Source organism: Ascaphus truei, chromosome 6, assembly GCF_040206685.1.
Source record: "Ascaphus truei isolate aAscTru1 chromosome 6, aAscTru1.hap1, whole genome shotgun sequence".
In the NCBI taxonomy this organism is placed as follows: Eukaryota; Metazoa; Chordata; class Amphibia; order Anura; family Ascaphidae; genus Ascaphus; species Ascaphus truei.
In genome coordinates, this window is record NC_134488.1 from 119,900,905 (window position 1) to 119,926,874 (window position 25,970).

General features: G+C 44.8%; 1 protein-coding gene across 4 annotated transcripts; it reads right to left on the minus strand.

The window, feature by feature from the left end:
- Window positions 1–443: 443 nt before the first annotated feature.
- Window positions 444–25,217, minus strand: CAMK2N1 (calcium/calmodulin dependent protein kinase II inhibitor 1). 4 transcript variants are annotated; one of them, XM_075606051.1, is made up of 3 exons: window positions 25,073–25,217; window positions 5,569–5,899; window positions 444–4,224 (listed from the first exon to the last, which is right to left on the minus strand). In XM_075606051.1, the coding sequence occupies exons 2-3, from the start codon at window positions 5,753–5,755 to the stop codon at window positions 4,157–4,159; spliced, it is 255 nt and encodes an 84-aa protein (XP_075462166.1). In that variant the 5' UTR covers window positions 5,756–5,899; window positions 25,073–25,217; the 3' UTR covers window positions 444–4,156. The 4 variants fall into 4 exon arrangements, with proteins under 4 accessions (XP_075462166.1, XP_075462167.1, XP_075462168.1 ...); XM_075606052.1 differs by lacking the exon at window positions 25,073–25,217 and adding an exon at window positions 7,471–7,679; XM_075606053.1 differs by lacking the exon at window positions 25,073–25,217 and adding an exon at window positions 7,102–7,406.
- Window positions 25,218–25,970: the final 753 nt, after the last annotated feature.

The following is a 25,970-nucleotide window of genomic DNA, read 5'->3' on the forward strand; positions in this document are numbered from 1 at the left end:
TTTCAAGCGTTGGTAACATGTATAGCTTAACACAGGGGTTCTCAACTCTAGTCCTCAAGCCCTCCCCCCAACAGGTCAGGTTTAAGGATATCCCTGCTTCAGCACAGGTGGCTCAACCAGTTCCGGTGCTGAAGCAGGGATAACCTGAAAACCGGACCTGTTGGGGGTCCAGAGGGCTAGAGTTGAGCACCCCTGCCTTAAATTGTATATCGCAAAGGCATTCACGTGTTAATAACACTGCCTATTTCCTGCAGGAAAACGCACCCTCTTTCTCATTTAGATATAGTGCTCGCCCATATCACTGCTGTCCTATCTCCCCTCCCTCTTGGCTGTTCCAAAGAGCCATTTTTTAACCCCAGCGAGTAATTTTGGGGGGAGGCAACCACTTATATAATGTAACTTCAAAACGTGCCATATGAATGATCCTTTTTATAGACATACTATTATCAGTGAACAAAATGTCAAAACGTTTTTTTTTTTTTCAAGAGTAAGCAGGATTGCACCTTTAAAAATCAATAAGATCAAAGTAGGGTTGCCAACTAGCTCCATATTATCTGAACACATTCAACCAGAAGGGCCAGCAATGCAATTCAAAGCAAGGCCTCTCTGGCACAAATGGGGTGAAGCCTGTTCCATATGACAGTAAATCCGCACCTGCAGGACATGTTTGCAAAAACCTGAGCCATGCAGAAACTACACAAGAACAGAAGGGCATTGTAAAGTAGTCAGTGCTACATAGGGAACCAGCTATGAGGATAAGACGACAGTCCTGTTTTCTAGCCCTCTTTGTACAATACAATCAAAAGGAATAAAAAGTCTATAATACTTAAGAATGTATAGAGCAGGACAAAGTCACTATTTCAGGGTGGTGGAGCAAATCTAGGCCTCAAGGGGCACCAAACAGGTCAGGTTTTCAGGATATCCCTGCTTCAGCACAGGTGAGACACCTGTGCTGAAGCAGGAATATCCTGAAAACCTGACCTGTTGGCGGCTCTTGAGGACTGGAGTTGGCCACTCCTGCACTCTTTCCAGCAGACCATATCGCAGGATAACGGTTTGAATCCGCAATGTTGATCCAGTCCTGCTTTTGTTATAAATACTTTCTAAAAACGTAATGGGATTTACAGAGGGTTATTCCCCCCCTATTGAAAAAATGGGGCAAATAAGGGAGAAAAAAAGGACTGGATTAGCCTGCCAAATTAACCTGGATACAATTCATCCAGATCTAGTAAGGTCAAAATATTCCACTTCTGGCTTTTTCACTCATTGCACTTAGCGCTGGACAAATTCTATAAAATATCTGTGGACTTTGAAACGTTTTCATGGGGAGTTTTTTTTTTTTTTTAATTAATTTTCTTCCCTGCAATACATGAAGGAAATTTAGCAATACCTCAAACATAAAAAATATAAAAATGAACTCAAGGTTCCAAAAAACACCTCCCAATTTCTGTGTACAGAACAGCCCCAACTGCACTGCATCCTGTGATGTTTCCGTCCTGGTTTAAGTAAGAGCGTAACGTCCCAGAATGCTTTGGGAAGGCGGTAAAACACACAAAAGACCTTCATTTGGAATATATGAACCCTCCAGGAATTGGGTGAGCTGCTGTGTAATCACATTACATCTAAAGTGAATGGCAAACCCCTTGACAGATGTACAAATTTGGCACTCTTTGTATTGGCGCAGCAGCAGCACCACCTTCTCTGCCACTTTTGGAAACCCATTCAGCATCATAACGCTGAAGGCCTCTTGACACTGAAAGGGTGAGTTGGCGATTGAACAGCCTGGATTTTTACAGACAAACACCCCAAATGTGGGCGTCCCACCTCGCCACAGAGAAGCGGATCCAGCAGTGATGTCCAGCTAAACTGTAGTATTGCCAACTTGGTTTCCATGTCATCCTGAGACACTGATCCACTCCGTGTTTTCTTACGTCAACCCCAGTGGTTTTTCAGTAATCCAATGTTTATCAATGAAATGGAGCCTTCTAAAGTAGGGCTGGGCAACTCCAGTCCTCAAGGGCCACCAACAGGTCAGGTGCTCAGGATATCCCTGCTTCAGCACAGTTGGCTCAATCAGTGAAACTGTGCTATGAGCTAACTGTGCTGAAGCAGAGATATCCTGAACACCTGATCTGTTGGTGGCCCTTGAGGAATGGAGTTGCCCAGCCCTAGTCGAAAGCCAAGACTAAATTCTCCCAATGCCACGGAGGTACATGTAAGTTAGCCATACTTGGGATTGTGCCATCGACAACTACAGTTACATAATGGCATCCAAGGTGGCACTGCTGATATTAAGCGATCACACTGTCCTTAAAGATAATTCACAGCATTAAGCCCCTTCCTTTGCTGAAGCGATTGTAGGTCTCCATCATCAAGGGAAGGGGGATAAAGGGGCTTGCAGGACGCCAACAAATTAAAACCCAGTTCCCTGCCACAGGAAATCAAACAAAAAGCAGGGGGCGGAAAAAAAAAACAATTTCTTTAAAAAAAAATACAAATCATAATTCTTTCTCCTCTAAATTCAATTAGAAAATGACATTTTGTTCATGTACACGCTGTATTGCACGACTAAAAAGAATTCTATTCGTCCGAGAATGTTACATGTCAAAACGATTTTTTTCGCATGCAAAGGTGCACAGTTATTCAGATATATATATATCTATATATATCTATATATATATGTATATTATTTTTTTTTCTTCTTTTTTTTTTTTTTGCAAGATTTAAATCATGTAAACAATATAGAGAAACAGAGTGACAAGAACTAATGTGGCCCCTAAAAACTCTGCTCTCCGCCAGGAATTCAGATCCCCCAAAACCGCAGCTTCACACCAAACCGGTTCACGGTTTAACCCATCTGCTGGCGAACGGGGACCGCGATGTTCGATGCTGGCAGCCAGACGGTTAAAGCAGCAGCTCTTGTACGTCCCACATTAAAAATGCTGCATACCATAGTGATGCAGAGTATTGTCGTACAATTTGACCCGTTGCTTTTGATCACATTGCAGAATGGATGCGTTGCTGGCTTGTACGTATATACAGTAAGTTAGCCCCACAAGTAGGGAGAATTGGTTATAAATGGGACATCCAAAACGGTCACCTAGATCCAGCCTTGCCCCCCCCCCCCCAAATATATTATTTACTATTTACTTTAACCAATGCCAGATAAGAGACATACATATGATGCTCTGAGAAAGCCCAGGACCTGATCAATGGAATAGTGATCACAACAGTGTGTGTTACGTACGTGAAAATACTATGGTCTCCAAATGAAATGAGATCTTGTGGAGCACGGGAACACTCATCGTCACTATACTATGCAGCACAATTGGGCAACCACTATAAAGACCAGTGTATGCTTCCAAGCATTACGAAAAATTAAGGGGATTCTCCGCAGACATAAGCAGTAAGAAGGCTCCCAGCTTCGAAATGAGTCCATACGTGCTGAAACGGAGACCTTTGGGCCAGCGGCTGCATTCAATGTGTGAGGCCCTTAATTCCATATGCAGGAATGCTGCTTCCCCCGCGCTGGACAACACTTGACTCCCCTTCATTTTTATGAAGCTGGATATTTGACCCCCACCCATCCCACAGTCCATCATCCCAAATCCGTGATATGGTTTCACTACCCTGATACCATCACTTGTAAACCACCCACCCACCCACCACCCACTGGAAAAAAAACACCATCACTTCATCCTCACCCAATGTCACAAGAGAGTATTACCCCTGAAAAGGATTTAAATAGCCCCCGCCCCTACCACATTTTTCAAGACAAGTGGGGGAACTGTTATCCCCCCCTCCCCCAACCAGTAGCTGCTACTTCAAATTCTCCCAGGTTTGGTTTTGCTTCTGCTTCACGTTCATCGTTATTATTTTGTTGTTCTTGTTGTTGTTGAGACATTTAATGCTTCTCTTCTTTCACGCTTTTGCTTATTGTTCAAATCTCCCAGGCTTGATTTCGGACGCACATGGAGCAAATGTTTTCAACGAGCTTATTATTCGTAATAATAATAATAATAATAATATATATAGATATTTATTTATTTTTTTGCCAGCGATGGTTTCAGTGTTTTTTGTTGTTGTTTTTGTTGTTGTTTTTGTTGTTGTTGTTGTTGTTGGTCGTTGTTGTGTGACGAGAAAGGTCCTTGAAGGTTTAAACCGCAGGGGGGGCCTTCTCTGAAAGAGTGAGCACCGCGTCAATCGTTTCATCTTCTATCACAACTACAAAACGCAGAAGATCAGAGTTAGGATGGGGAGGAGGGGGGAGGGAAATGTTCTTTGGTTTCTCTGCACTGACTGAATATTAGACTGCAGCGTAACGTGGATCTTAGCTGCAATACTTGGGCTGAATTGACATCGCATCTGCCCTGCCTTTTGGGCTCCATTTTGTGGATAGTCTATTGGCATTTTATCTACTGCGTAGACCAGGGGTGGGCAACACCAGTCCTCTTGGGCCACCAACAGGTCTAAGACTGAGCCGTTGATTGAGCCACTTGTGCTGAAGCAGGGACCAATTGAGCCACCTGTGATGAAGCAGGGATATCCTGCAAACCTAACCTGGTGGTGGCCCTTGAAGGCTTGAGTTGCCCACCCTCGGCTTAAACTGTAAGCTCTTTAGCTCACGACCAACTCACATTACAGATCTTGCTGTTTATCACCTTTTTCTGCTGCACAACACAAGGGTAACACCGATAACACAATATTAATGCATTGCAATTTAAGCAAATTCCTACCACATCTCATGACCGTAATATAGTATCCTGGTGACCTTTTGATACAGATTTTTGCATTTACGTGCAATTAATTAGCCCTCTACCTTTCACCCTGCTTCGTGTACAATAACATCTATACATAATTCATCCAATTCCTGTACTACAACATGCTAATAACATGGCAATGAGAAGGGGGCATTGAGCATCGAAGGAGTTAAGGGCCAAACAGCTCATGCCCGGTGAATCTACAGAGCGTTTCTCATATTACCTGTTGTACCCATACATCATATGGGTCATTGGAGTGAAAAAGTAGGGCTTGTATTGTATTTTAATCCCTTAGTGAGCAGATGGGCGGCTACGGAATTCCTTCCAACTCACTCCAGACTGGCAGAACTGCCTCCCAGCTGCTGTTACTCACTTTGAATGAGTGAAGCTACTCAATGAGTGTCACTTTCTCCTGATGAGTTAGAGTGACTCACTCAACCCAAAGGAGTGTGTGTGTCTGCCTCCCAATGAGTGTCACTCACTCCAGAGGAGTCAGGCAACATTCAAATGTGTCACTGACTGCAAATGATTGTCTGTGCTCCCAGTGAGTGTCACTCACAACAGATGAGTGTGTCCCAGTGTCACTCACTCCGGATGAGTCAGACCACCTCTCAATGAGTGTCACTCACTGCAAATGATCGCCTGTCCGTTCCAATGAGTGTCACTCACTCCAGATGAGTAGGGCTGCTTCCAAATGTGCCACTCACTGCACATTGATTTGATATGCTTCCCAATGAGGGTCACTCACAATAACTGAGTGTGAGAGGGATAGGTGCATGTGTGCCGGGTGGGGGAGGGCGACTCTTACCTCTCTTGCTGCGGCCAATTTGCCCCAGTTTGGGGGGTCTCTTGCCGCCCCCCTGTCCCGAGCTGCCATAAAAGTTGCCGGTGTCCTGGAGGCGGCAGGTGAGGGGGATCTGCCCGGCCATGTCCCCCCCTCCGTCCGCGTAATGCCCCCGCTGCTCGGCCTCGCTGAAGGGCAGCACCTCGGACATGGTGACACTGGGAATCCCACACCGGGGACACGGACACACCGGGGAAATCGATCACAGCCCACTCCGGAGGGACGCTGATCACACACCGCGGGGCGGAGACACCGGATCACATCCTCCGGCTGGGCTATCGGAGGGGGGAGACACCTGGGAGAGAGAGGGAGAGAAGCCTGCTATAGAAAGGAGGGTGGGGGAGAGCCTGCTATAGAGAGGAGGGGAGAGAGAGGGGGGAAGCCTGCTAAAGAGAGGAGGTGGGGGGCGGGGAGAAGGGGGAGAGCCAGCTATAGAGAGGTGGGGAGAGGGAAGGGGAAAGCCTGCTATAGAGAGGAGGGTGAGGGGGGGAAGAGAGGGGGAGAGCCTGCTATAAGAGAGAAGGGGGGGGGGTCCTGTGATAGGAGGAAGGGTGAGGGATCCTCAGTGAGGAGGGAGGGTGAGAGGTAAAGGGAACCTGAAAAGGTAGGGGGGTCTTGTTAGAGGAGGGAGGGGGAGAGAGAGAATGATACAGAGTAAAGAGAGAGACAGAAGTGTATATACTGGGAGGGAGAGATACAGCTAGGGAGAGGATGGAAAGAGAGGAGACAGAGAGGGTATCACAATGGATAGAGAAGGAGGAGGGGAGGAGGGGTCTTGGAAGGGAGAGGAAGGAATAAAACAGAGAGAGAGAGAGAGAGATTCTGCTATTGGAAGGGTAGAGGGAAAGGGGGAAACCTGTTTGAGGGAGAAGGGAGAAAGAGAGACAGAGCAGAGAGATATTCTGCGCTACTGTCAAAAGGAGGGAGAGAGAGAGAGGACCTGCTGCTGACAGGAGGAGAGAGAGGAGGGGATCATGCTATATGGAGAAGAGAAAGAAAGATATACCGTGGCAGTCAGGAGGGAGAGTGTCCTACAAGAGACAGGAGGGAGAGAGAGGGGGGACCTCCTGTGACAAGAGGAGAGGATGATGGAGGGAGATCCTGGTATAGAGAGCGAAGGAGAAATAGAGTGAGAGAGACATCATGCTACAGACAAGGAAAGAGAGAGGAGGCAGGAGAGGGATACCCGAGAGAGACAGATCATTCTGCTACAGATGAGAGGAGGGGGGAGAGAGAGAGAAAGGCGAGAGAGGGGAGAGAAGGAGGGGGAGAGCGAGAGAGGAGAGAGTAGGGAGGGAGAGAGAGAGAGAGCGAGAGAGTAGGGAGAGGGACCAGAGAGACAGATCAGAAGGTAGAACGAGACGACAAAGAATGAGACCCATCCATCTTCGAGAGAGAGAGAGATCCTGCTTCGGAAAGCAGGTGAGAAAGGAGAGTCAGGGAGGCACCACTTGCTTTAGAGAGTTGGAGAAGAAGAGAGGGAGAGAGGGATCCTACCACAGAGAGAGTAAGGAGGAGGCAGGCAGCCATGTCCTGCAACAGTGGGAGATGGAGTGAGAGGGGAGAGAGATCCCTGCAGAGGGGGGAGAGGGAAACCGAAAAGAGAGGGCAGAGAGAAAGAGAGACAGAGAGAACAAGCAAAGGAGATAGAGGTGCTATAGAGAGGGGGGAGAGGAAGAGAAAAGAGCAGAAGGAGGCAGAGAAAATGAGAGAGGAGCAGGTGAGGAGAGAGAGGAGGGTGGGAGGTTAAATGACCACCTGCTACAGATAGAAAGATGGTGGCGATAAAGAAAGGAGAGGGGGGGGTGATGAAGATGAAAGAAAGAAGGTTGGGGAAAGAAAGGAAGAGGAGAGAGGAAGAGATACCTGAGGGCCACACAGACACCTGCTACACACTGAGAGGAGAGGGGAGCAGAGGGGAGGGAGTCACAGTGTGTGGGAGATATGGGAGGGGAGAAGGTGGGTGGCAGTGAGAGAGAAAGAGGAGGTGTGAGTGTGTTTATGTGTGGGGGAGATAGATGAGATGTGTGTGTTTATGTGTGGGGGAGAGAGATGAGGTGTGTGTGGGAGAGAGATGTGTGTGATGTGTGATGTGTGATGTGTGATGTGTGATGTGTGATGTGTGATGTGTGTGTGTGTGTGATGTGTGTCTGTGTATGTGTGTGAGATGTGTCCCTGTGAAAGTGTGTGAGATGAGGTGTGTGTCTGATGATGTGTGTATATGTTTCAGATGAGCTGTTTATGTTTGTGATGAAGTGTGTGGGTATATATGTGTGTTACAGAAGAGAGACATGACATTCAGTTTGTGGTAGTGTGTTTATATGTGTGTGTGTGTTACAGAAGAGAGACATGACATTCAGTTTGTGGTAGTGTGTATATATGTGTGTGTTACAGAAGAGAGACATGACACTCAGTTTGTGGTAGTGTGTATATATGTGTGTGTTACAGAAGAGAGACATGACACTCAGTTTGTGGTAGTGTGTATATATGTGTGTGTTACAGAAGAGAGACATGACACTCAGTTTGTGGTAGTGTGTGGGTATTTATGTGTGTTACAGAAGAGAGACATGAAATTCAGTTTGTGGTAGCGTGTATATATGTGTGTGTGTTACAGAAGAGAGACATGACATTCAGTTTGTGGTAGTGTGTATATATGTGTGTGTGTGTTACAGAAGAGAGACATGACATTCAGTTTGTGGTAGTGTGAATATGTGTGTGTGTTACAGAAGAGAGACATGACACTCAGGTTTGTGGTAGTGTGTATATATGTGTGTGTTACAGAAGAGAGACATGACATTCAGTTTGTGGTAGTGTGTATATATGTGTGTGTGTGTTACAGAAGAGAGACATGACACTCAGGTTTGTGGTAGTGTGTATATATGTGTGTGTTACAGAAGAGAGACATGACACTCAGTTTGTGGTAGTGTGTGTAACACTGAGGGTTTAACCCCAGATGGGGCAGACATGACCAGACGTCTGACAGACAGTGTGTGGATACATTGTTACAGAGACGACGGCAACAGAAATCATCTCACTGCGTCACAGCCTGTGTGTTACATCCCTCAATATCATCACTGCCTGGCAGGTACAGCACTGCAACAGCCAGCAAGCTAGCATGTAACACTACATACATAGCATGTAACACTACATACACAGCATGTAACACTACATACACAGCATGTAACACTACATACACAGCATGTAACACTACATACACAGCATGTAACACTACATACACAGCATGTAACACTACATACACAGCATGTAACACTACATACACAGCATGTAACACTACATACACAGCATGTACCACTACATACACAGCATGTACCACTACATACACAGCATGTACCACTACATACACAGCATGTAACACTACATACACAGCATGTACCACTACATACACAGCATGTACCACTACATACACAGCATGTAACACTACATACACAGCATGTAACACTACATACACAGCATGTAACACTACATACACAGCATGTAACACTACATACACAGCATGTAACACTACATACACAGCATGTAACACTACATACACAGCATGTAACACTACATACACAGCATGTACCACTACATACACAGCATGTACCACTACATACACAGCATGTAACACTACATACACAGCATGTAACACTACATACACAGCATGTAACACGACATACACAGCATGTAACACGACATACACAGCATGTACCACTACATACACAGCATGTACCACTACATACACAGCATGTACCACGACATACACAGCATGTACCACGACATACACAGCATGTAACACGACATACACAGCATGTAACACGACATACACAGCATGTACCACGACATACACAGCATGTACCACTACATACACAGCATGTAACACGACATACACAGCCTGTACCACGACATACACAGCATGTAACACGACATACACAGCATGTAACACGACATACACAGCATGTAACACTACATACACAGCATGTAACACTACATACACAGCATGTAACACTACATACACAGCATGTAACACTACATACACAGCATGTAACACTACATACACAGCATGTAACACTACATACACAGCATGTACCACTACATACACAGCATGTAACACTACATACACAGCATGTAACACTACATACACAGCATGTAACACTACATACACAGCATGTAACACTACATACACAGCATGTACCACTACATACACAGCATGTAACACGACATACACAGCATGTAACACGACATACACAGCATGTAACACGACATACACAGCATGTACCACGACATACACAGCATGTACCACGACATACACAGCATGTACCACTACATACACAGCATGTACCACTACATACACAGCATGTACCACTACATACACAGCATGTACCACTACATACACAGCATGTACCACTACATACACAGCATGTACCACTACATACACAGCATGTACCACTACATACACAGCATGTACCACTACATACACAGCATGTACCACTACATACACAGCATGTAACACGACATACACAGCATGTAACACGACATACACAGCATGTACCACTACATACACAGCATGTAACACTACATACACAGCATGTACCACTACATACACAGCATGTACCACTACATACACAGCATGTAACACTACATACACAGCATGTACCACTACATACACAGCATGTACCACTACATACACAGCATGTAACACGACATACGTAGCATGTAACACGACATACGTAGCATGTAACACTACATACGTAGCATATACCACTACATACGTAGCATGTAACACTACATACGTAGCATGTGACACTACATACGTAGCATGTGACACTACATACGTAGCATGTGACACTACATACATTGCATGTAACACTACATACATTGCATGTAACACTACATACATTGCATGTAACACTACATACATAGCATGTAACACAACCCACAGCAACACAGTGTCATCACTGCAATATCCAGCAACCTAACATGTAATACTAAATACATAGCATGTAACACTACTGAACATACATAGCATGTAACACTACACACATAGCATGTAACACTACACACATATCATGTAACACTACATACATAGCATGTACCACTACATACATAGCATGTAACACTACATATATAGCATATAACACTACCCACAGCAACACAGTGTCATCACTGCAATATCCAGAACCTAACATGTAATACTACATACAGCAACACAGTTTCAGCACTGCAACATCCAGCAACCTAGCATGTAATACTACATACATAGCATGTAATACTACATACATAGCATGTAACACTACATACAGTTGGGTCCGAAAATAATTGGACACTGACAGAATTTTCATAATTTTGGATCTGTACACCACCACAATGGATTTGAAATGAAACAACCGAGATGCAATAGAAGTGCAGACTTTTAGCTTTAATTCAAGGGGTTGAACAAAAATATTGTATGAAACGTTTAGGAATTGCAACCATTTTCATACAGAGTCCCTTATTTCAGGGGCTCAAATGTAATTGGACAAATAAACACAATCATAAATAAAATGTTCATTTTTAATACTTTGTCGAGAATCCTTTGCAGGCAATGACTGCTTAAAGTCTGGAACGCATGGACATCACCAAACGCTGGGTTTCCTCCTTTGTGATGCTTTGCCAGGCCTTTACTGCAGCTGTCTTCAGTTGTTGTTTGTTAGTGGGTCTTTCTGCCTTAAGTTTTGTCTTCAGCAAGTGAAATGCATACTCGATCGGGTTGAGATCAGGTGATTGACTTGGCCATTGCAGAATATTCCACTTCTTTGCCTTTAAAAACTCATGGGTTGCTTTCGCAGTATGTTTGGGTCATTGTCCATCTGTACTTCAACTTCGCTGGATTTGGCTGAATCTGAGTAGACAATAAATCCCTATACACTTCAGAATTCATCTTGCTGCTTCTGTCTTCTGTCACATCATCAATAAACACTAGTGACCCAGTGCCATTGTAAGCCATGCATGCCCATGCCATCACACTTCCTCCACCGTGTTTTACAGATGATGTGGTATGCTTCGGATCATGAGCCATTCCAAGCCTTCTCTATACTTTTTTCTTCCCATCATTCTGGTACAGGTTGATCTTAGTTTCATCTGTCCAACGAATGCTGTTCCAGAACTGGGCTGGCTTTTTAGATATTGTTTGGCAAAGTCTAATCTGGCCTTTCTATTCTTGAGGCCCATGAATGGTTTGCACCTTGTGGTGAACCCTCTGTATTTGCTCTCATGAAGTCTTCTCTTTATGGTAGACATGGATAATGATTTGCCTACCTCCTGGAGAGAGTTATTTACTTGCCTGGATGTTGTGAAGGGGTTTTTCTTTACCATGGAAAGGATCATACGATCATCCACCACTGTTGTCTTCCGTGGACGACCAGGCCTTTTTGTATTGGAGAGCTCACCAGTGCGTTCTTTTTTTCTCACAATGTACCAAACTGTTGATTTGGCCACTCCTAATGTTCCTGCTATCTCTCTGATGGATTTTTTTTTTTTTGCAGCCTAAGGATTCCCTGTTTCACTTGCATTGAGAGATCCTTTGACCGCATGTTGTGGGTTCACAGCAACAGCTTCCAAATGTGAATTCCACACCTGGAATCAACTCCAGACCATTTACCTGCTTAATTGATGATGAAATAACGAAGGAATAGCCCACACCTGTCCATCAAACAGCTTTTGAGTCAATTGTCCAATTACTTTTGGTCCCTTGAAAAAGAGGGGGCTACATATTAAAGAGATGTAATTCCTAAACCCTTCCTCCAATTTGGATGTGAATACCCTCAAATTAAAGCTGATAGCCTGCACTTTAAGCCCATATTCATTATTTACCTGTAACTTGAATGTATTTTGGTACACAGCCGAAATAACAAAACTTGTATCAGTGTCCAATTATTTCCGGACCTAACTGTACATAGCATGTAACACTACTGTACATACATAGCATGTAACACTACACACAGCAACACAGTCTCAGCACAAGAACATCCAGCAAACTAGCATGTAATACTACATACATAGCATGTAACACTACATACATAGCATGTAACACTACACACAGCAACACAGGGTCAGCACAGGAACATCCAGCAGCATAGCATGAAACACTACATACATAGCATGTAACACTACATACAGCAACATAGTGTCAGCACAGGAACATCCAGCAACATAGCATGTAACACTACATACATAGCATGTTATACTACATACAGAGCATGTAACACTCCATACACACAGCAACACGGTGCTCTGCATTGACAGCTCTTATCATGGAGACTGCCCCATATTTTGCTGAATATGTAGCATTTTTCTGTTTAATTTCTATAAAAGAAGTTCCCTCTCAAGGCCAAGCCAGGAGAAATCCCCAAGCAGCAATCAGTGCCGATTCACACTATGTAACATTTCAATGTAAACCCCTCTTTTGTTATATCCATGTCATTTTCACTCCTTAAAAACAAATCCCCCAACATCCCAGCGATGGATTAAACCAGGGGGGCTCAACTCCAGTGTTCAAGACCCCTCCAACATGTCAGGTTTTCAGGATATCCCTGCTTCAGCACAGGTGGCTTAATCAGTCCCTGCTTCAGCACAGGTGGCTCAATCTTAGACTGAGCCTCTGATTGAATCACCTGTGCTGAAGCTGGGATTTCCTGAAGAGCTGACCTGTTGGGAGGGGGGATGGGGGGGGAGTGGCTGGCGGACTGGAGTTGAGCACCCATAGATGAAACCAATGACCAGGACAGGCTTTCACAAACGGCGCCAACTTCCTTTGTGGTTGCCAGTTCAGGGCCGGTTGAATTACAATGGGGTACCTTCCGAAGATGTATATAGAGGTGGCGATTGCTCCCGCTGGCGTGTAATGGTGGGATATTCGGTGTTATTGTTTGCTATTACTGCCATTTCATCCTATAGAAACACTGTTACAGTCTGCACTACAAGTAGAGGTGAGCGGAATGGCCCAAATCCCCTGCCCGGAATTCCCTGGCCTTTTTAGACCAAACCTGATCGGAACGTTGAAATTTGAGTCCGGATTTCAGCTACTTTAGCCCGCGTGGGTTCTTTAAAACCCGCCCGCGGAGCTGGGATTTTTCGGATTCTCAAAACTTTGACGTCGGATTTAACGTAAATCCGGTTTATATATATAAGTATATATATATATCGAATCCGACACCGGATTGGATTCCGTTTATCGGATCCGGATTTTGCGTAATAGAAAAAGAAATGGCGGATTTGCCTTTTTTGAAGCTGATCCGCGGCTGGAAGGAGCTGGCCATTGCGCCGCGGATTCAAATGTCAAAGAATAAAATCCACCCATCTCTAACGGCAAGGTGATATTCTGTGTTATCAGTAGGTAAAATAAAGCTGTCTGCCTCTGTACTGTATGTACCTGTCCACTACAGCAAATAGATGGGGCCGGACCTCAGGATAGCTGACAGCAAGTGGCATGTAACTGACCAATCAGCCTAACAACATCACAGTATAATTATGCATGTATTCACTGCGTAATAGTCCTGCACCATCTACTGCCAAAACATTATATATATATAGAGAGAGAGAGAGAAAGAGAAAGAGAAAGAGAGAGAGAGAGAGAGAGAGAGAGAGAGAGAGAGAGAGAGAGAGAGAGAGAGAGAGAGAGAGAGAGAGAGAGAGAGAGAGAAAGAGACTATAACACTGTCCTGTTCATCTTAAACGACATAAAAGCATTGCTTTTTCCTTCATCTATCACCAATAGACTGCACAATCCTGCATGTAAAGTCATATAACAGCGCTGCACTGCCCTACAAGGTTCAGCAACACTGCAGCATTCTGTAGCGCTGGCCTTGTGTGTAACCTTGCATAACAGCACTGCAGTATTCCCAACATTACATTGCATAGCAGCACTGAAACATCTTCTGGGCACTGCACAGCAGCTCAACCCAACTCCCTGCCTGGCAAACTACACACAAAGCTTTGCAGCTCCATGAATGTAAACACTGCACAATTATAGCATTGTGGATGAAGCGGTGGCTAACTTCTGCTTTTAATCCACTAATCCCCCTACTATTCTTGCTCTGGGCTTCACCACACTGGGATGTCAGCAGGAGAATTAGATTTGCAGATCCTAAAATCTGCCTGTCATCAGAAAGCCAGTTACCCAGCAGGAGGAGAGCAGTGAGGGATCCCTCACAGAGCGGCAGCGTTCTGGAATGTCTCTATTGTTGCCGGCTACAATGTTACTCTCAGGGGAAATAATGTTACCCATTCATTGGGATATGATCTGGTAACATCACGGGGGGGGGGGGGGGGGATGTCATTCGCTCCTTTGGCAGTGTTGCCAAATACATCCACCCACATGTTATTACATTAATCCCCCTCTATCGTTTGGGGGGTGTAGCAGAAGGATTTCAAATGTGCGACCTCCAATTAGGAAATAATCCATTCCCATAAAATGTTTGCTATGTATCAACGGATCAGGTTGTATGAGGGGGGAGGGGGGATGGGGGATGGGGAATGGGGGATGGGGAATGGGGGGGTATCTTCCTGTATGTCAAAGCAACCTAAAAAAAAAAAAAAAAAAATCACGGCCCCGGTTTACTACATTGAAAGACAAGAGCGGTTTGCTGGGGAAATCTCCCCTTGGAATTGTGGATACAATGGAACATTCTATGGACTTGTTTTGACACTGGAGTCGCAGGCCTCCCTGGCAGCGACCGGGTTAATGTATCCATGGCAACTATCCGAGCCAATCACAGCACTCCAGAAAATTCTGTGCGTGGTGCACCTGTTTGGAGGGTAGTGCTAATGTGTAGCGGTGAGCCTGGCAGAGTGGATGGGGCAGGCTCATTGGGATAGGGCAGGGGTGGCCAACTTCCTGTCCTCCAAGGGCCACCAACAGGTCAGGTTTTCAAGATATCCCTGCTTGAGCCACCTGTGCTGAAGCAGGGATATCCTAAAAAAACCTGACCTGTTGGTGTCCCTTCGGGGACTCGAGTTGGCCACCCCTGGGATAGAGAGTCACGGAATTCATTTATAGCATGAAAGTACGGCTCCCCTTTTTAACAAATGTAACCATCATATGCACCAAAAGTCCCACCCTAAACTGTAGTGGTATCATTCTGCTGAAGCGACAATGACATGTTTTTAATCCCATATGCACACAGACACTGCATACTGTGCTGGCAGCAATGGGGACACGACACAGTGTCCAGCGCCCGAAACACTGCTTTAAAAATGTCTATACAACCAATTATTTAAACAGGTGTTTCTTGTGTATGCCGTCTTCCTGCTGCTTCCTTGTACTGAGAGGTGGAGGGGAGGAGGCACCTCTGGGTTTGACCCAGCACACACACACATATACAGTACATGTCTTTGAATGGTTAAAAGAAGAAATCTGTGTTTATTGCGAAAAATCCTCCCCCCCAAATAACCCTGTCGCAGTGTATAATCAGGCTGAGCGTGTGTATACAAGTATATCTGACCCAAACTGGTCTTTAGAGAATATAGAATGGAAAGTGTTCCATTCTGCAGGCTTTTGCCACCCCCGATGTGCTAATTGTATGTGAATACGTCCGTGATTTCACCTACAAGAGAGATTTCCCCCTGGGCCAGATCTTGCTTTTGGTGTTTACACAGCGTCACACAGGCCGTTACGGCTACATAGGACTCTTCAGCCTGAGAAAACAAGGCAATAGCTTCGAGTCCTAACAAGTGCAACAAACACCTATTAATTCAGAGGCAGTGAGATTTTTCCCATTTAAATGTGCCTGGTGTTGGGCCCAGAACCATTGAACAAGCAATCCCCCCCTCACCCCACACCCTTATTTTTTTCTTTACCTTCGTGGATTTCCCCCCCCCCCCCCCCAGAGTTGACCCTCAGACCTCTGGGGATCCCCCCTCATTGCCAAAATATTCGTAGTTGTTTGTGTCGGTGTTTGACATTACAAAAGTAATAATGGACAAATTATAGAAGAATGGACAGTGTGTCACCAATAGAACGCAGTGATATCTGGTGCCGATGACATTGCAGCTGTCTCTGGTCACCGGAGATAGGCTGACCCATTTATCCTTTGCTGGAGACACGTTAGATCTCGGGAACTCGAGTAAGGAGGGGAGGGAGTGTTCCCTGGGGGGCGTCTGAGTGACCCAACGGTTTAGGTAATGTTGAAAGAAGAAAAAAATACCCTTCCACTGAAAAACAAGCAGTGAGCGGCTTTCACTTTGTGTTTGGGTCTGGACAGTTATGGGGTGTAATTAAGGGGCGTCCAGCGAGTGGACAGGGATCATTTTTTTCACCCCATCGATACCGGAGGGACAGGCAATTCCTTGCACAGCCAAAGGGGCTAAACACTCATTTTGTGTGAGGGTGATGGGTAATAATAATATGAAGTGTGGAAATAATAGGTGATATGAAAAGTAGCGGAAACCCTCCAGAAAAATCCCTTCTAGACTCCCTCCAAAAATCTAAACTCCCCCCAAAAATCAGCCCCATTAACGCAAGTTGAAAAGGGAGGGGGGGTCAGCAGTGTTTTTTTTTTAATGAATTGGGTGGGGTGGGGGTCCATTCTTTAAACAGAAAAGGCTTTAGACAGTCCTACTGAGTATTTTCTTCATAGCTGTTCAGGGAGAGTTGACATTTTTTTAATTAACCAATTCAGCTTTTTTGTAGCAAGTACAAATAGCCGTGTTAGTCCAGTTGCGATAGTGCAGAGTAAATGATACTTCAGTCTGAGGTGAGACCTTTTTTTATTTGGAATAACAATAGATATTATAAGACGAGCTGTCGGCCGTTCTCCTCTCTTCCTCAGGTCAGCGGTGCTGATTTACACAGATTCCAGGAGTTTCACACAGATGTAAGAAAACAAGACAACAATCTAATGCAGAAGATGTGGCGAATTCATGATTTGAAAGCATGAAGAACAGAAAACAGTTGAACTCAAAATGATAATGCTCTTTGACACTAAAACCAGAAGACTTAATGCTGATATGGGGTTTCTTTTTCTAATGTTTCTCCCTGCCTCTGTTCATTTTATAATTAACCCCCTCTCCCCTGAACCCCCCCCCCCCCCCCCCCGACGTACCCTCCCCTCTATGTTTTTTACATCTGTGTGAAACTCCTGGAATCTCTGCAAGGCCTCAGCCAGGGTGGCGCCGAGCGGGCGCTCACGCTGGCCGCGACGAAACACATTGCGGCAATGTGTGTGGCCAGCTTGAGCGAGCGTCTGCGTATGCGCGGCACTTAGCTGCTTGCCGAAGCAAGCACATTTGAATTTGTCTCTCGCTAGCGTGTCACGTGAGCGGTTCGCCCAATGAGGGCGAACCAGCTCCGTGACGTCATGGCGGCGCCCCCCCCGAATCGCCCCACCGTGCGTGCACCTAGCCAGCCACAAATCACCCGTCCGAGCAGGGGACGTGACGTCACGGCTCCTGAGTGCCAGCGCGCCCGCTCCCTGCCTGGCCGCAGCCTAAATTAGCATTGCCGACCTCAGGAAGAGAGGAGAACTCTCGAAAGCTCGTCTTACAATATCTATTGTGAGTCCAAATAAAAAAAAACGGTCTCACCTCCGACTGTACCATTTTTGGTAGGGCACACGTTCCTTCCGAAAATGTTATCAAACATATACAATGAAATGACTAAGCTTTGTGTGACTTTCTGGAGCAGTTTCAGGGTTTAAACTTTACAGAAAAAAACAGTGCCAACTCTGCTGTTGCCATAGTGATAGCTATATTTATCAGGGAGCAGCCATGTTTACCCATTCCCATCACTAACATTCAGCAGGATATCTTAAAGATTGATGATAGAGACTAAAATACGAGACGTTACATGTTTCAGGTTTTCGGTACACTATGTGAAGCTCGTGCTTCAAGACCTGAAGGTGAAGCACAATGTACCGTCCAACTATTATTTACTGTTCTTTATCTACTTACCGGCTCTGCACTTCGTTAACCCAGGGTGTGCTGAAAAGCTGTGTGATACGGCAGGGGTGCGCAAACTTGGGGAGCGTGGCGGTTACAGGGGCCCCGCCCTCTTCTGTGCGAGGCCTTTGTAACTCACCTGAATTGAGCCGGCTTCGGGCCACGCAGCGCCATGGCAACGCTGCATCAAATGACACCGCGGGGTCGTGTGACATCACATGAACCCGCGGCGCCATTTGACGACGCATTAAACGTAAGGGGGGGGGGGCGCAACACGGGGGGGGGGGGAGCTGGCAGGGGCGCAGCCCAGCAAGTTTGCGCACCCCGGTGATACGGCAAGCATAAGCTACTAGGGATTCGTGTTAAAATGGATAAGAAGCACGAAGTGACACACTGTGAGTGCTCATTTGCATATCATTACCCAGAATCACTGGCTGCAATGGAAGCACTGTATTCTGCATGATTATGGTGAAAGGCAGGGTTGGAGACCTGTGAGACATGTGAATGTGCCCACAAGTGGTATTTTAATTTGCTACATCTATTTATTAAGGAATTATATGATGGCTTTTTCATTAAACAGATTTCACCGGTACTTGACAGGGGATTTCTTTTATTATTGTCAACGTACCAAGCTCTTTGCGTTGACTTCTCAGCATCTCGCTGCTAGCTAGCAGTCGTAGGAGTGTCAGTAGGAGGAGTGAGGGAGGGGTGGGACAGCACAGACAGTCTAATCAGATGCAAGAATATCTGCATCACGCAGCATCATTTTTCTCCATTGTTTTGGCAGCAAAAACAAAAATATGTAGTAGGTCCGCGGTGGTGGAAACCTTTTGGATGTGAGTGACGCGCGTCTATTATGAACATTATTTAAACACCGACTGCTGTAAAAAAAATAAAAACACAGACCCTCTGATACATAGCCCCTGTGTGCGCGAGGTGGCAGCATGCAGAGGGCTTGCTCTGCGTCTCCATCAGCAGGTTTCATATGCATGATCAATCACTGCGAGAGGTGGCGTTTGCTGAAAGTGGGTCAGATGTAAATAAACAGGGAGACTCAGAGGGTTTTCCATGAGAAAAAAAAAAAGAGCTGAGCCTGGGACCTCCCAAGCTTGACAGAGCAGCGACGAGCCAGCCCTGCCTGCAGTCAGCTGAGCAGTGAGCACACGAGGACCTCGCCTTAATAAGGCTCCTGCAGCCCTTACATAAATAGGCAGATCCCTGTCCAAGCACGGGGAGGGGCAGGGGGAGGAGGAAGAGCTGCTTCAATCAACACAGCTGCCTAAGGCCTGCAATATAGTGCACGCGCTAACGTGCGCGCGAGTCAATTAGAATTGGCTGTGTTAGTCAGACGTTTCTATACTACGCACGCGCACGGCCGTGACCGGTGGCGTGGCAGACCAGGGAAATGACAATAAAAATGGTATTTCCGCGCTGCTGCTGCCGCGCCGCAAGCCAAGTCACGCCCCTTAAACGCGCGCGTCACCGTTTGCACCCTAACAACTAAACGTGCGCGCCACGTACACGCGCAACACCGGGTGCGCGCACCAGCGCCTACTATATAGCAAGCCTTACGCCTTGCCACTTAACCCTTTCAGCGCTGGATGGGGACGGCTACACCAATTTGGGCAATGTGCAGCAGGACTCCTTAGCAGGTGTTACAATGATGTACAGTACAGTGCAGACCAAATTCTCCCTCTTTATGAGGGAGACCCCCTGATTTTTAGGAGACATGTTTATTGTTTTTCTCCCCTGCTGTCTCCTGTAAATATTTCCCTTGTAACAATGCGAGTCAATGACAGTTTTAGAAATCTGCATTTTTGTCCCAAATCGCAGTGAAAGAGGCTTTCAAGTAGCAGCCAGTATGGTTACAGTTACAACGTGTCTCTTCTGTCCTGCCATGAGTTAACAGATAGCTGCACAGAGAGCACACGCGTTACCATGCTGGGTGCATCATACCCCAGTTCTCGTTTCCGACACCTCTGCAGACGGTGAGAAGTTGAAATCTTTGCTCTAGCTCTGCTTCCAGTCTATATAAATCTATGTTGGCACAAATGTATATGGTGTGGTGGGTTTGGGTTCTGAGCTGGCAGGAGTTGTGTGTTTCTGCTGCTAAACTATCTCACAAGCTGACAAATGGATTGCTTCATATTTAAATGGTCTACTACATCATCTGAGTTATGTTCAACAAAACTGAAAGGAGCAGGGAAGGCGTTACCATAATAGTTATCTCACCTGGACATCCTATTGTCTAATTATAGGGAGCGTTATAGGAATCCACCCACCATTTTGGAATTATTTTTTTTGCAGGTGTTGGACCACATCTTTCTCATAGAGTATTTATCAGTAGACAAAAAAAAACCAAAACAATATGGTTGGTCACTGGTATATCCCAATAGAAAGTCACAAAGCCATGGTCCAATGACATCGTGGCTTTTTATTGGCTTGTCACAGTGAGCCTGCGGCCGTTTCCATATTGTTTCCCTTGGAAAAGAATTCATCTAAATATTAAGCTAAATATCTTTGGAAACAGGGGGTCGCCATCACTGAAAGTAGCCAGATACATAAAGCGCCAGATAGATAAAGCACCCTGTGCGTGAAACGCGTTAGAGGATCTGCCAGGACTTTCGTGTATATGTTTTTAATTTAATAAACCTTTAATTTAGGTTCCTGTTTCTACCAGTTCATTTTTTGGCAAGCTGTGCTCCGGTTTTTTCCTAATTGGATTCTCCACTTACAGATACATCTACAGACAACCCCCCTAGGTGCAGATAATGTAAAACAAATAAACAGGTTGAAACAAATGGGCAGCATGGTTTTCTTCTTGAACACTGGTGTTTCCCAAGCACTGCTTCATGGGCCAGCACCTGGTCAGTTTTGTGGCAGAACCTGGAGGCATTTGCACTAATGGTGGAAGTTGTAGATCTGCCCTCGATATAATGCCACATTACTGCAGACTGTATGAACACATGTGGAGTACATGCTTTGTAAGCTAGGTGTGTACTTGTGCTAGGTCATTGGGGGGTGGGGAGGAGGGGAGAGGGGGTCTACTGTACATGTCAAGCATCTTGGAAGTGTGCCTAAAATGTGTAATGTACATTACTGCTAACTAACAGTGCAAAAAAGAAGGTGAAAGAAAGTGGCGATCCCACTTTTAAAATCTGATTATAATATGTGCATGTACACTGTGGGACTCCTCCCCAGGTTGCAAGGGGAGATGCACTGATGCAGAGAGATGTGTGCTCAAAGTGCTTGTCTAAGTGGCCAAGCTTGATACCTGACCCCTGTATGTGCGCTTAGCTACAAGTCTACGTAGTCCATTCAGAGACAGTGGAATTGCAGTGTGAAGACTTATTGCGTGGGTGCAAATGGCTGGTTTGCGGACCGAAAAAATGACACCCCAATTTAGAATTGGCCAAAAATAGGTGTAAGAGACAGTTTGTATGGGGGTCGTTAACATAACAAGTCGACAGGAGAAGCGGAGGCGTCTATTCCCAATTTATTTAAATGAGCTCGACATGAGAGTACATATGTTAAATAGCACCTGCCTTATATTAGCATCCAATTTTGAGTTGGTTTGATGAAGTCTTATTTTAAGACCCCTTCTTAATTATTTTATTCCTGCACTATTGATGTGTAGATGCTACTGTACCTGGCAGTGCTTGGCACTCTTGAGAATAAAAAGGGGAATAATGTATTATTATTTATTCAAATATGAGCTTTCTTGCTCCCTCTGCCTTATGGCAGCTTGTTTCCTGGCTCATTGTGCTTCCTCCTTCTGCAGACTGAGGTCAGCCTCCGAGAAGTCAGGTTTTTAAGGGCGTGTTGCTGAAGCAGTTAAGCTCAAACGTTGAGCAGACATAATTATTACGCACAGACATAGGATTGTGGAAGATGAAAAATGATACATAGTTCATTGCACTAATCTAACACCTGATTATCACATTTTAAGTCCAGCTGTTAACAACTCAATAGCGCCAACTAAATTGGGTCGTAATTCCACAAATAGTGAAAAATGTTAATGTCACCGCTATTGTTGCGACTACATCTAAATCAGGCACTGTGTTTGGAGAGAGATATGTGTAAGTTCGGTAGTGTTTACAAACTTTGTCTACACCAGTGGTTTCCAACCTTTTGTTGGTTAACTAAGTTAACTAACCCTATAATTATTCTGCAGAACCCCAACCCTCTCTTATAGAGTCTGAGATCAGATGCATTTTAAGGAACCCCAACCCTCTCTTATAGAGTCTGAGATCAGATGCATTGAAAGGAACCCCGACCCTCTCTTATAGAGTCTGAGATCAGATGCATTGAAAGGAACCCCAACCCTCTCTAATAGCGCGTCTGAGATCAGATGCACTGTAAGGAACCCCAACCCTCTCTAATAGCGCGTCTGAGATCAGATGTCTTGTAAGGAACCCCACCCCTCTCTAATAGCGTGTCTGAGATCAGATGCATTGTAAGGAACCCCAACCCTCTCTAATAGCGTGTCTGAGATCAGATGCATTGTAAGGAACCCCAACCCTCTCTAATAGCACGTCTGAGGTCAGATGCATTGTAAGGAACCCCCGACCCTCTCTAATAGCGCGTCTGAGATCAAATGCATTGTCATGAACCGCAACCCTCTCTAATAACGCGTCGGTGATCAGATGCATTGTAAGGAACCCCAACCCTCTCTAATAGCGTGTCTGAGATCAGGTGCATTGTAAGGAACCCCAACCCTCTCTAATAGCGCGTCTGAGATCAGGTGCATTGTAAGGAACCCCAAACCTCTCTAATAGCGTGCCTGAGATCAGATGCATTGTAAGGAACCCCAACCCTCTCTAATAGCGCGTCTGAGCTCAGATGCATTGTACGGAACCCCAACCCTCTCTAATAGCGCGTCTGAGATCAGATGCATTGTAAATACTTTTGTATTTGGGACAATTTTAAAATTACCTGACAATTGGAGGGAACCCTTTAAAGATGCCCGATGAACCCAATGGTTCTTAGGAAACACTGTTGAAAAACACTGGTCTACACAGCCCCTGCCATTGTGAGCATAGTTTACCGGTCATGATACTGAACAGGTAGAAGAAATTATGATGTTCTATGACATGCCTGAAACAAGCTTGGAATTGTATACATTTTGCTATATACTTCATGTATACTGCATGTACAGGCACCCACAATTAAGAATCATATTGTATGTATTATATAATGTCAACATTTTGTCATATCCAGACCTTGAACATTTACATTAATATAATACATTTAAATTGTATGGCAAGTGGAATTCTCCTCAAGTGGACCAGGTACTTGTTACATATTCCTGACGTGAATGCCCATACAATGTCCATGTCTCTCTGGACATCAGACGTTTCCCTGACATCCGCTTCTTCTCTATCCTCCGCTCGTGATGGGCCATACCTAAAATGTGGATATTTCTGAAGATGTACAAAAGTAATACCTTACAGAGAAAGTCATCGAAGCTTCAAAATGCATATAAGGTGTATTTTCTCATAGCAGTTTTAGGTCCTTAGTCTTGCACCTGTCTGACAACATGTTAGCTTCATTCTTTTTAATGGAGTTTTAATCTTCCCAAGCAAAGGGGAATCTGTTTCACAGCTATTGAATACGGGCCTTAGGGCTTTTACTTGTAGCATCATGTCTGTTATAATGAATAATGTCCTACAGAAGGAGCACTCATGATACTGAAGTTTACTTGGCTACGGGTGCACGACCAACGATATCCTCTCGCTCAGGGGAATCGGCAAAATCCATATAACATAACCCAAGACATGGAGACACTCCAGTGGTCTCAACACAGCAAAGAACAATTTATTAGTTAAGAGTGATCAACATTCCAGTCCAATGTAGGAAATTAGTCATGATGTTGACAAAGGTAATAAATTATTATTTGTATTGAGACCACTGAAGTGCCTTCATCTCTTGGGGGCTACATTGTATCATAAAGAGACATTTAGTATATTTGGTTGATTTGCCTGAGATCAGAATGAATGCATCTCTCATACGTCGTAGTTTATATATGTGGAATAACAAGCCTGTATTGTCTTTTGATTTATATAACGTGCATATATTATACCTATATAAAGCTTGTATTTCTAAATGAGCTATTAAATCATTGTTCATGTCAGTCACAACAAAAGGAGACCGCATTTTGGTCCCATCAATCGGGGCTCTACATTTTTTGGAATTAGCATCATCTTCTTCAATCAATTACCGACTCTGTGGATTTCTTTGTCCTATGACGCCGGATTACCACCGGAGATATGTTTGAAACACCTTTGTTGCCAAAGGCATCATCAATGCACGGCAAAGCACTGCGATGTTGGCCTCCCTGGCAGCAGATGGGTTAAAAAGAAGACTCTTCTCCTAATTAAAGAGCAATTATAGAAATATATTTGATCGACAACCAATAGCTGGTTTTCTCTGCACACAAATGCGAAATCCAACATTTTTGGATAGCCTCAGCTATAAACATCATGTGTGTAGTTATCAGATGAAATATCTGGGACGAGTCTTGGTATTAAGCAGATGGAGAGAAATGTTTACTCACCTCTATTTCCTTTTCTTCTAGTCTTCCACGTTCGTATCTTTTTTCCCCCCCAGTTGCTTCAATTCTTATTCAGTCTGGAGATAGCACCGTTTATTTTGACATTTCTATAGGATATAAAAGGCAGACACTCTCCACCTAGTGTCAGCACCGAGTAATACAAAGCCAATAAAACAAGTTTTCCCGAAAATACAAACATGGAGGACCGGGTTCCCGAAGACTAGTAGCATATTTACCTCCTGGTTAGCTTAATTTTGTATTTACAAAGGCCTTGTGTCATCAACGCCCAACTAACGACAGGTCAGCAGTGTAATGACTTCAGCCTGGTTTTTTGTATTGCCCTCTTGCTCGTCTGTTAGCACCATGACCTGTGTTATAATTTATTTATTTATAAAATTTATAAATTACCAGGCAGTAATACATTAAGAATTACCTCTCGTTTTCAAGAATGTCCTGGGCATTTAGTTGAGATGACAAATACATGGTTACACATACATGGTTACATTAAGTGAACAGGTGTATACATTATATACAAGACATTGCATGCACAGTTAGAGATAATACAGTATATGTTATAGGCGTATGAAACCGTTACAGACCAGATTAAAATGTGAGACAGCTTTAGTTTTGAAAGAACTTAGACTGGTGGCGGCTGTGAGAGTCTCCGGTAGGTTTTTCCCGTTTTGGGGTGCACGGTAAGAGAAGGAGGAGCGGCCGGATACTTTGCTGAACCTTGGGACCATGAACAGTCTTTTGGAGTCAGATCTCAGGTGATAAGTGCTGCGTGTGGTAGGGGTGAGGAGCTTGTTCAGATAGGCGGGTAGCTTGTCCAGAAAGTATTTGAAGGCAAGACAGGAAAGGTGAATTTTGCACCTAGACTTAAGACCAAGCAGGCCTGCCA

Bases quoted from the DNA above. Each gene is read 5' to 3' on its own strand.
- CAMK2N1 (XM_075606051.1), bottom strand. From the start codon at position 5,755: ATGTCCGAGGTGCTGCCCTTCAGCGAGGCCGAGCAGCGGGGGCATTAC. The intron at 4,225-5,568 runs GTAAGAGTCGCC...TGCGTTTTGTAG, and splicing joins AATTGGCCGCAGCAAGAGAG to TTGTGATAGAAGATGAAACG.